Here is a 12,397-nt window from a genome sequence, read left to right as displayed (position 1 = left end):
CTGCCCCACACTGCCACTGTAGCACATATATACCTTAAAACAAGCACTGACAGCCCTTACTTCTCAGGTGTCCTGCATGAATATTTTCACTTGTACTTCACAAAAGGTAAGCAAATTTTGTTCATATGTATTTACTAATTTGGGGGCTTATTTTGAGCCAAATAAACTTAGTTGCATCTCATCCCTCAACCTGGACACTAAGGTCATTACTCTTGATTCCCTACAGCTAATGACAGACACACTGCCTCCAGAGCACAGTAGTAGTAGCTGTTGTTGCTCACGCTGCAAACACTGGAAACTTGTTTTCTTCTCACAATACATTTCTAAAAAGCCGTCCTTTTTTCTTCTAAAGCATCAACCCATAAATTACATCAATATGAAGTTATATCTGACATACCTTTAAATCTTGGTGCGAGGGTACTGCAGCAAACAACACTTGACTATGTTCATGTATGTACAGGTATGAGTGTGTGTACATGTTTAACTCATTGCTTCCTTTCCCAAATTTTAATCACCCCTAACCTGTAAGCCCTCAATGCCCTGCAGAAATGGCACACACACTGTACTGCTAGAAAATCCCATCCTCAGAGCCAGCTGTACTGCTATTCGTGAGGTATACACCTAGCTTTACATGGCTACTCCTTTGGTATCAGTGAAAGAAACAGAAGCAACCACTGTCCCAGCACCATATCACATCATGGCAGAGATGTAATAAACTTAGGATATAAGCACACTTCACTATTACAACAAAGTGTTTGGCCACAGGTGCTGGAAAAGGAGAGTAAGTGCTCAGACTCTCCTTTACCAATCCAGCTGGTCTGGCAGTTTAAGACATCCCCACCTGCCCAGCTGTTTCATTAGTGCTCCTCTGCCAGCTATTAACACTTGCACAGCAGAAAGTCAGCCAAGAAAATATGAGTGTAAGCCTCAGGCACTCCAGAACAGGAGTTCAGAAACATGCCCAAGCACACACTTTCACCAGCAGTTTAACCTACTAAGCTGCACTCTGGAGTGGCTGGGGCATGAGTACACCCTTTCTCCATCAAGATGACCAGTGCTAGCTAGACAAAATCCAAAGACTGAAGGACAAAGAAGTTTCATCAGGGACAGGTCATGCCACTAAGCACTGAGCTGGGAGTCAGAGAATACGAGTACTATGCCCCACTCCATCACTGACCCACACACAGACTTGAGCAAGGCACTTGACTCTCTTGACTCCCAGACCTTCCCCCAAAATCTGTCTGGATATATGCCAAATGATCTTGGAAGGAACTGTTCCCCTACTACATCTGTATAAGGCACAACAGGCCTCCTCTAGGTGACTGTAATTAAAACGAAGAGTCAGATCTATTCCAGAGTACTGATCTGCTGTTCTACATCAGCAGTTCACAAACTTGCCACTATGAGAGATACTCAGACCACAGTTTGGGTACAGTGCTACATTTAAATGATACAACCCTAGATTACACACATTTTTACTCTAGCTTTTGTACCAGCTGTTTTCTTCTCCTAATACTCTGTGTCATCTTTGGAGTCATTCCAAAAAATCTGTGGTTCTTTTTTTCATGCACAATCAGATCCGCTTAGATACTGATGCTCTCAGCCACACATTAAGCAAATTCTAAACAAACCATTCACTGTATTTACAGCTACTCACTACAGCTATCCTGCATCAAGGAAGACAAAAAAATTACAATGTTTACTGCAATGAATCATCATCCCTCTCCCAACCAAAAGCATACTTATATACAAAACATCTGATTTGATTCCCTCTCTGCTTCCAGCTGACTAGGCTACTTCAAGTCACTGCCAGCATTCATTGGCTCTGTACAGGCCAGCACCTGAGGCTCTGTACAGGCATCTGAGATTCTCAGACTACTGAAAAAACCTATGATCTGAATATACCCTGCAAAAGTGTAGTATCAAATTCAAGTAATTCTAGTGGTAAATACCCACAATCAGATTAGGAAGGTATTCTGGATAATATACCGCATTACAAGGCCTGACTTTTAAAATCCAATTACTGCTGTTCCTGACAAATAACTAACCCTATTATTCCAGTTCTGGTAGGACAACTCAGCCAGGAAAGAGATGCAATACTCAATCTGAAGTGCAAGCTTAAGATCCAGAGAGAAAAAAAAATAATCAGTTTTTATTTTCAACGCATGTCCTTAAATCACTGAGGCTTATAATGCAGTTTATTGCCTGCTGCCAGAGCTCTCCAGAAGGCTACGTTTTATGGTATACGGGTTAGTTAAAAAGCATGAAGGTAAGTCAGTTAGAACCCCAATGTTTGTATTGCAAACTGTTGTTTCTCATCTTTTAATTCTACTAAGTCCTAAGAGAAAGCTTAAGCATACATATGCCTACCACAGCTCAAAAAGGGATACGCTAGTCAGTTTTGGAGATGCACTTCTCAGAGGGGACAAATGGGCCTTCTCTGTTTGATCAGGACATTTATCGCATCATGACATATAAACTGATACTGCCTGTTACACAGAAATACTAGATAACTAGATGTATGCACATGGGAGGGCGTAGGGACAGAAGACACTCTTCCATGTTACTTATCATGCTTAACCCAGGTGAGTCGCTACCACAGAGTTTCTCAATCTTTCTGTCATTAATTAAACCTGTGTTTAACAGACTGCCATAAAGCACATTACACAACTTGGAGAGCCAGGGAGGAAGAGCATTAGCAGCAGTTGTTTGCTGGGACAGAAGCAGCTCCCTTCAGGGATCTCACTGCTTCATGGCAGAATGAGGCAGGATTCAGCACAGTCCTACAGTAAGCCAGCAAAATGGGCCCCAATGTTTCCTTCTCCTGCTCACCAAAATCCTGGAGTTCTCAGCCCACCTCTGCTCTGCTGCTGGTTGTGTGGTGAGGCTCCAGCACAGAAACTGTTCTTGAACTGCTGAGTAAGTGTTTGTGGTTCAGTTAGTCACACCCATGCTTCAGGATACGGTTTATTTCTACCACTTGCCAGACAGAGGAGTTCCTTAGCTGATCAGTGCCAGTGTGGCAAGGCCATGCTATCAGCTGAACAAACACATAATGGTGAAATCCACAGCCCCCAAACTTAACAAATTATCACCAGGACTGCCAACTCTACACTGAAGCAAAAGAAAGAATGATGACTCCAGGCTTTGTTAACCATGGTTGCGAAGTTAACTGTGAATTGTGTATGCTAAATTCATTTACAGCAAGGGTCACAAGAGCAAAACCAGCAACCTTCAGTTCAGGGAAGCATGCTCCTTTAAGCATGCTTGATAATCCCTCTGTTCTGCCCTCAGGACTCTGCACAAGACCTTCTTTGTATACTATAATCAGGACCATGCTTCCCTGTCTTTTTTCCATACACCATGTGTAGGTCCTGGAAGGATTTTAGGTTAGGCAGGGGGATTTTCCTGTTCCAAGTTTTACTAAGCTTGACTGCTTTGACCCTGATTAAATGCTAATACATCCTAACCACCTAGAAATTGCAAAGTAATACCACAAAATTAACATTTAGTAAATACTACTATGACGCTTGTGACTTCAGGAAAAAAGAAAAATCTAAAAAGTTCCAGCATAAATACTTTACTAGAACACGTACTGTTTTATAAAGCTGTGCTTTCAGGCGGTATGACCTGTATTCCATTTTCCTCTTCTCTTCCTCTCGCTTCTTCTGCACCTCTGGCAGCTGCTCATAGATCCTTAAGTGTAAACACAAAAAGTTAAAAAAACTGACTTGAAAGGATGGAACTTACTGATATTAAAAAAAAAATAAACCTCTGTTTCATATTCACATTCTGTTAAAGGCTACTGGGTAACCACAGCATAGAAAAAATTATTTAGGGGTTAACTAGTGTCACACAGGGGAAATGTGGAATACATAGCAGTTGTGATACCGGAAATTCCCACATCCCATAATGCCTTTTCTCATGCAAGCAGCACCTCCTAAAGCAATAATAAATAAACCCAGTATTTTCAACATTCAAGTCACCATACAGCTGATATGATTACCCAGCTACAAAAGGTAGAGCTCCAGTATCTTCAGTACAGAACAGCCCCACTGCTCTTCCGTACTGGTTATGCTGATTCCGAGTAACATGTTTATCCATCAATAGCGATATCTTTATCCCAAGAATAACCTGAATTAAGCTATTTAGACATCTTTTCAAAATTTTAGTGTTTTCAACACTCAATGTTGCCCTGTTTAGATCAATTCTTTGTCTTCTCCAGTGCTGAACGTCTCCCATACCAGAGGCAAACAGCAAGGGATGCTTTGAATGGAATAGAAGATGACTGGTGCTCAGTACAGAGTCAGTGCGCTATTCTAGTCAGTTTTACATGCTGTCATCTAAAAGAGGAACCCGAGAGCTGGGATGGTAGTGTATTGCTCACACTGCCTTCCCCAAATCTTCCTTTGAGATCATAAAGCTTTACTAATTTCATGAGAGTGGTTGCCAAGAAACATGCAGCTTCAAAAATGTTGCAGTTTATGGGAGGTGGAAATAAACCATGTCCAAAAATTTCAGTCCTGTAATATTTAAAGACAGATCCTGCTATAAGTCCTTTCTTAACATGTTGATTTGATAATCAGCAAATAGAAAAAAATACCAAAACTACTTGTTACAAACACAATGCTGCATTATACTCTTTTAGAAACTGTTCCATTCTTCCATCTGTATAATATCTTTGCACAATTACAGCTGGCATTTCAAATATTTTTAAACACATCTATGCCTTCAGCTCCTATTATCTGAAAATATTTCAGCACGCTCCATTTTGAACATTGCAAATAAATACAGCCCACCAGCTGGGAGGAGCATTTTTGACAGCTGTCTTGGTACTAATTCCAGCAACAAAATAAGTAATACTTCAGACTGGCAAGAGAAGAGCGGGAGGTAAATGTCTATCAGTTTGCACCCCTTTGCTCTTAGTCAGTACAAGTTAGGTGTCACTTGCATGTTTCAAAGCAGAGAAGGATGAGGAGTTAGCTGGAAAACAAATAGGAAGCTGTATGATAACGCATAACTAAGTAGGCAGAATCAAGAAAGCAAAGATAAAATCCAAATCTCAATTAGTACTGAATTTTATGTCCTGTTTTAATTCCCCAGCATCAGCTAGGCAAAGCCATACACATTTGTAGCTTCTACAGTCCTCTACACAAATGCATTTAACAGTCTATCAGACTTCACAGTAGAATTGATGAGCAAGCAAATACACATCCAACACCCAAAAAGAGAAGAAAAACAAGAACAATTGCACTCCTTCCAGTGGCCTACCTTCCTGTGTATACCTATTTTCCTACTGTCTGCAGCTGCTCTTAGGAGGTCATCTTTTCTAAAAATGTCACTACCCACATTACAGCTACAGAAAAGAGGAAATAAATCACATTTAGGTGCTTACTTTACCCCTCTTATGCTTTGCTGGAAGGCATTGGAGGGTGCTAGGTATATACACATGTTACTGGACGGGGGTAGGAATACCCCCAAGATTTGAGGGTTTGCTTTACTGCTGTCTCACCATTCTCTAAAGGATTTCACCATTCTAGGGCTCCCCTCAAAGAAAGATCAAGATTTACCCCTCACAAATCATCCTACCATAAAGATGTTTAGAGCAAGAAGTAGGTAATGCAAAATTGTAGGGAAATTAATTGAAAATTGTTTTCATTACCTAGCTAATTTGCCATGAGAAATTCCATTTATACCCTCAAAGAGAAAAAGAAAAAGCCTTCATACTCATTATAGGTGTGCATTTCAAAAGAATGGTACAGAACAAATTTCTTCCCAGCTCCAACTGAGAGATGGATTATGACAGCAGCAAGAACAAAAAAAAGTCATCAATTGTGACTGCCTGAATCAGTCCCCATAGAAAACCTGGTGAGTTCAGTTATTATGAAATCAGAGTTTCTGAAATTATGAGTTCAGATACATTGATCTCACAGTCCAAGTGACCCAAACCCACATCCTTCTACTTCAGCTAAAACATCTGGAGATGCATTCCTTGGGGAACTGACATCTTTACTGCATTTACCACTTCTGCCTCCTCTCTATTAATGCCCTAAAAATACTTTTAAATGCCAAAATCTATTGAAATAAAACATCCTTTTTGGACTCTCCAATCATCTCTATCAAGGGGTTTATTTTATATATTGCATATTCCAGCAGATATTTTGTAGAATCACAGCGTAACTGAGGCAGGAAGAGACCTCTGGAAGTCACCTAGGCCAACCTCCTGCTCAAATCACAGTTAACTTCAAGGCTAGGTCAGGCTCATCCTGTCAGTTTGTGACTCGTTCCAAGGATGTGGGATCAACCATGTCTGTGGGGGTCCTGGTCCAGCACTTTACCACCCCTCCTCGTGAAAAACCGATTTCCTTGTCTCCAGTTACAATTTCTCCTTACTGCAACACACCACCACTGCTGCTTGTCCTGTCACTGTGCACCTCCAAGAAGAGCCTGCCTCTGCCTTCTCCTCTGGCAAAGCACCGCTGCCAGATCCTCAACTTCAGCCTCCTCCTCCCCAGGCCAGACAAACCCAGCCTCTGCTGCTTCTCCTCATCACCATGTGCTCCAGCCCCATGACTGTCTTGGTGGCCTCCACCAGACTCAGGCCACTTGCACATAATCACAGAATGGTTTGGGTTGGAAGGGACCTTAAAGATCATCTAGTTCCAACACCCCTCAAAACCACATCCAACTTTGCTGACCTCTCTCTTGTACTGGCAGCCTGGAACAGGAGAAAGGATCCAGCTGTGGTCCCATGAGTGCCAAGCAGAGGGAATATCCACCGAAATGCAGGCCTTCATCATATATATATGGAATATATATGAATGAAATACATATGAAATAGCTGGCCTTCATCATGCCAACTCACGTTCAATTTGCTGCCCACGAGCTGTCAGGGCCCCACAGCCCTTTCCAGAAGGGCCACTCTACAGGTAGCCTGTCCTTGGGATGGGTTTCTGTCCCCAGAAGAGACTTGGTATTTGCCATTATTGAACTTCACGAGACTCCCCTCAGCGCTGTTCCGCAGCCTGCAGGGATGTCTCAAAACTGCAGACCTACTCTCCAGCATACTGACTAGTCCTCCCAGTTCAGTGTCACCTGCAAACCTGTTCAGGTGTGCTCCATCCCATTGCTACTACTGATGAAGATGCTGTGAAACAGTCCTGGCCCACAGCATTGTCAATTCAGGAATTCAATGCAACAAAGCACTTGCTTGTATGCTGAAATCCCAACTACTTAAAAGAATCTTTTGCCTCAAGGTACACTCTTGACCTTTGCTTTGTTTTGACTCTAAACAACTTACTGATTCATTGTATTTTTATGTAACTTTACAAATTATCAGAGACGACTTCATGAGACTCTAATTTAAGTATTTATGTTGTTTCTGAACTGGTACTCTTCTAAACAACCTCCTCTTGACCCTGCTACTGCTTCAGGTTCTAGCTGCAATAAACTCTTATTTTTTATTATACCTTCAGGTGCTCTCTGTAGCATAGGTATGCCAAATGTTTAATACACTGTCAGCATGCTGTGCATTTTATATATGAACTGAGTCAAAAATAAGGCAAAAATCTATCATAAGGTGGTTTTCTTCAAGGGTAAAAGCCTCTGTATTCCTTCGTGGGTAATTATTTCTTACATAAAGCTACTTTCATCTGGTGAAATGATGCCTCACTTCCTGCACCAATGACCTAGTTTGTTAATGTTTAAAACCATACAGATGCTTCAGCGACCCACACCCTACATTTCCTCTCCTTCTGGGATCCAGTACTTGCACAGTTTGCTGTAGTGCTTGGATGGCAGACAGTGCAGCAGAATACTCGGGTTTAGTTAGACAAATAATTTTTTTCCAAAATTATTCTGTTTCTCAGACCTTCTAAACAGGTGCTTTCAGCCTTTGATAAAGTCTCTACATCTTACACCAAAAAAAGAGGAGTTACCTCCAACACCCAGTTCTCTGACTGCAGATATGATTAATCGACCTTTCCTATCCAGGTCACTTATCTATCTGAAAGAAATTTTTGTTAATCTTACCGTTTAGATCTTAGAACCATTTCACTCTTTGGAATTGTTCTTCTGTTTTCTCTAAACAGAAAACCTAAATGGAAAATTTTGAGATAACAAAATGGTGAATATATCTATTTCTCACAAAGAATGCTATTGCAACAATATGACTCCTTTATAAATTATGGATTCTTATAGACAATAATGTTAAGTAATTGTAATACTTTTATTACAAGTACACACACCCTTAAGTAGAATGTGGAAATGCATTAATTCCTATAGAAAGTACAAAACCGAACCATGAAGGTACCTCGATCAGACAGCATGTGACTTGCATTCCTGTAGCCCTTTCTTTTCTCAGGAGGATTAAGTAGCTCTTCTCGTTTGGACTGCAGTACACTCTGTATCCTCCTTTCCTCCATTACAAGCTTCAGATGCTTCACACGCTCTCCAGAGCGGGAGATGAAATCAGGACGATGCACTGCAAGAGCCTCCTAAAATGGGATGACACAAAACGAAGTTTAAAGTGGCCAGACTGCCTCCCTACAGCTGGAAGAGAATAATCAAAATATATAAACACCATTATGAAAGCACGGAAGAAAATCCCATCAAAGTAGTATTTGGTATAACATACAGATATTCAGCATGACCACACCTGATCTGAAGTGTACGCCCTGTATGCATGTGTGTGTATGTGCACACACATACACCATTTGCACTGTATGAATTAAAGCCCATTTTAATTGCATACTACGCACATCACACAGTATTATTTCTGTATGGAAGCAAGTATGACTTGATATTATGTCAGCTACATTCCCTCCAGTTCTTGAAGCCAAATGATTTAAGCTCTAATCTATTAGATCAATTCAAATAGCTTAGTGTATTGTGGAAAGCCAGACTACATAAGCAAACAGGACTGATGGATTTTTTGCTTTTCCAACGATTATAAATGGTTATAAAGGTGATTATAAAGGTGAAATGCTTTTAAAAAAGGATCAAAAAGTGTTTCCACAAGATTCAGCATAACTCCTGAAATCCTGCCAAGATCTCAGCAGCCTTATAGTGCAACATGCCTTTACCTGTAGTGTAAGCTTTCCGAGCGGTCGTGAGGACCTGTTCCCAGCATCACCTTCTGGAACGGCTGGCTGAATCATGTTGCCGTGCTGTTGCTCCTTCCAGTTCTTCTTTTGGAGAGGCTCTCTCCAAGGCTTTGTGCTGGTCAATGGTTCAAACCAAGATGGACCAGGACCAGAAAAGGAATTGGAATGGTTTTCTTTCCTAGATTCAGATTTCAAGTCTTCTGCTTGGACAAACCATGAAATCCCTGTTAAAAGACCACAGAAAAGAATAAAAATTTGTAGACAATACATGTGCCTATTTTCCATTCCCATCTATGGCCCTTTATGTCTGTGCTGATTTTGGCTAAGCTAATTTTCTTCATAGTAGCTAATATGGGGCTGTGTTTTGAATTTGTGCTAAAACCAGTGTTGCTAATTCAGGGATGTTTTAGTTACAGCTGAGCAGTGCTTACACTGAGTCAAGGCCTTTTCTGCTCCTCACACCGCCCCACCAGCAAGTAGGCTGGGGGTACACAAGAAGAGGGGAGGGGACACAGTCAGGACCAAAGGGATATCTCATACCACATGACATCACGCTCAGCAAGAAAAAGCTGGGGGAAGGAAGAGGGCACGTTCAGAGAGACGGCGTTAGTTTTCCCAAGTCCCCATTACGTGTGATGGAGCCCGGCTTTCCTGGAGATGGCTGAATACCTGCCTGCCCATGGGAAGTGGTGAATGCATTCCTTGTTCTGCATTGCTTGTGTGTGCAGCTTTTGTTTTACCTGTTAAACTGTCTTTATCTCAACCCACAAGTTTTCTCATCTTTATCCTTCCAATTCTCTTCCCCACCCCACAGGGGAGAGTGAGCAAGCAGCTGTGTGGGGCTAGGTTGCTGCCTGGGGCTAAACCATGACAATGCCCCAAGGTCTTGGCTAAATCCAGCCAGTGGCGTAACACTGCAATAAATACTCACTTCAGTTTAATAACAGCGGGACTCTGTAAGAGACATCTTTGGCAGTTTCAAAACAATTCCTTTGCCAAGTGTCAGAAAACCAGCAAGTCTTTATTAAATGACACTTTTGAAAAAGCACAAAATGGTTGAGTTTGCAGGTTTCTCTCTATAGAAAGAATACTCACCAGCAATCACACAATTTCAAGGAGCCTCTCTCCTGTCCTAAGCCCTATGGCTTTCTATAGATATTTTTGAAGATCAAATGCTTTACATCTTCCAAATGTTAAATATGTATATAAAAATTAGATTACTAACAATTTACATACATAATGGGATTGAAATGCATCAGCTAGTAGTCTGAGTAGATATTCTAAATTTCCTAGATTAAAATGGTGTGAGAGAGAATGATTTGTCCCTGTAATAACAACAAAGATGACTAAGGAAAACATTTTTAAACATCTAATAATTGTGAAGACTGACAGGAAATTTAAAAGGGACAAAAAAAATCAGGAGGCTACACCATCAGCCCAAAACCAAGCTCTAGCTAAAAACAGGGAGACTAGTCTAGTTCTTCTGGTACCACGGATCTTGTGCTCCTCAAGTACTCCTGAAAAAATACTTGTTCTTGAAGCCTCAGTACATGAACAGTAAGTACAACTTACAGTGACCAGTTACTCAGAGCTTAACGGAACCCTTTACACCTTAAAATCAAAATTAAGTACCTACATGATTCCCATCTCATTCATCTTTCCTTACCTTATTCATTGCCTCCTATTTATTGCCTTTACTGGCTAGGCTGCATCTAACAGCTTGACTGAAAATACAATCATAATAAAGCACTAGAGTTCATTTGACATAGTGTTATTGTTTAAAATTCATTGCTTAAAACCAGAATAAGAACTGACTGTACTAGTGACAGACTGCTCTGTGTCCTAGCTAATCCTCCCCACATAACTTGCCGGTTGCCGTTGAGAAATACAGCTGTCTGCAGAGAAAGTGTATTTTGGACTGACCTTGTGGTAAATGCAGCCTGCTCCTTTTCATCCTTTTCTCCACGAAAAAATTGCCTGGCTCTCCTTTCTGCTTGTCCTTGCTTCTTGCTGCCTGATGATCTGTGACCACACCATCTGACTCTCCAAAATTACCATCAACACAATGCCAGGGTTCCTGTGGCTGTTGATTTAGCTGGCTAGATCCTGGGGTAGGAAAAGTCACACCAACATCTCGAGTGTTTTTCTTAGTTGCACTGTTCACAATCTCCAAGTCTCCTGTAGTTGAAAATGAAGCAGTAACATCTTATTCCAGAGCAGCTGGAAGTACTTCAACATCAGTATGTGTGACACCCATAGTTCAGGGGATGACCCTCAATTTTTACTTTGAAGCTGAAGGATCACTTTCTTTACCCCACCTTCAAAAAGAAAAATCTTTTATATTCCCACTTCCAACTCTCCCACTTTGAAGAAAGTTTACAGTGACTCAGGATTGTTACTGTATAATAATCTTAGTAAAATTGAAGTGGTGTAAATCAATTACCGCAAGCAAACCAAACACAGATATGGATAGAGATACCAGCGGGGAAGGGAATTAAACTTGAACCAACTATGGCCCTGGCTGGGGATCCCAGTTGACTCTCGGAAGAGTCAACTTCAAATCTGCTGGTGAAAGACACAGTGGCAGGTCAACATAAAGCTTTACATTTTGGACAATGGTACTGCAGGGTTTTCTGAACCTGTTTGTTTACCCAGTGTGTCCCTTCCAAAACGATGTTTTGGCTATAGAAGATTGGTTTGCCCACAGCACTACAAATATTTAACAGAAATATGTAACATGGAAGGCATCAACAACATTCAAAAAACCATAATGAGATCTTGAAAACAAGCCATGAAAATACTTTTCTGGTTCAATCCACTTGCACATGAAAAAAAAAGTCATAATAAATCATTGATATGTCTGACAAACAAAACAAGGCCCTTACTCAATCTGACAACAGGAAGTTGGTGTGTAAATGAAAGCAATGAAGAAACTGATAATTGCCACCAGAAAAACCCAAATGCAGAACTGTACCAGTCCAGGATCAGCTTATGTTTTAAATAGAATATAACATCCAAAATATTACCAAGAAGAATATGAAACACTGCAGTTGCCTTCAGAAATAGCATATGCTTACAAAATACATTCTGTGAGTAACAGATGTCTTGAGGAGAAAATAATGTAAAAAAAAAACCTACAGCTAGTCCACCTTTGCTATTGAAATGGATCAGACCCTTAGGTTAATAAACTTGTGAGTGAGGAAACTGGCTACTAAAGCAGACCAAGAAAGAAAATGAAATGGCTCATTTTAATTAGAACATTACATCTTTCTCCAAAAGCATTTGAAGTGAAT

The 12,397-nt window shown here is 40.8% G+C and overlaps 1 protein-coding gene across 5 annotated transcripts in view; it reads right to left on the bottom strand.

The window, feature by feature from the left end:
* Positions 1-12,397, bottom strand: part of ALMS1 (ALMS1 centrosome and basal body associated protein) — a 76,023-nt gene that overhangs the window by 2,776 nt on the left and 60,850 nt on the right. For 4 of the 5 annotated variants that reach the window (XM_055794469.1, XM_055794472.1, XM_055794471.1 and 1 more), the window contains 5 exons: positions 11,028-11,282; positions 9,084-9,328; positions 8,312-8,495; positions 8,032-8,095; positions 3,597-3,696 (listed from right to left, as the gene is read on the bottom strand). In XM_055794469.1, coding sequence (XP_055650444.1) covers positions 3,597-3,696; positions 8,032-8,095; positions 8,312-8,495; positions 9,084-9,328; positions 11,028-11,282 — 848 coding nt within the window. The remainder of the gene's footprint in view (positions 1-3,596; positions 3,697-8,031; positions 8,096-8,311; positions 8,496-9,083; positions 9,329-11,027; positions 11,283-12,397) is intronic. The other variant, XM_055794470.1, reaches the window with a different exon arrangement.

Source organism: Falco peregrinus, chromosome 2, assembly GCF_023634155.1.
Source record: "Falco peregrinus isolate bFalPer1 chromosome 2, bFalPer1.pri, whole genome shotgun sequence".
NCBI classification, from domain to species: domain Eukaryota; kingdom Metazoa; phylum Chordata; class Aves; order Falconiformes; family Falconidae; genus Falco; species Falco peregrinus.
This window is presented reverse-complemented; position numbering and strand designations above follow the sequence as displayed.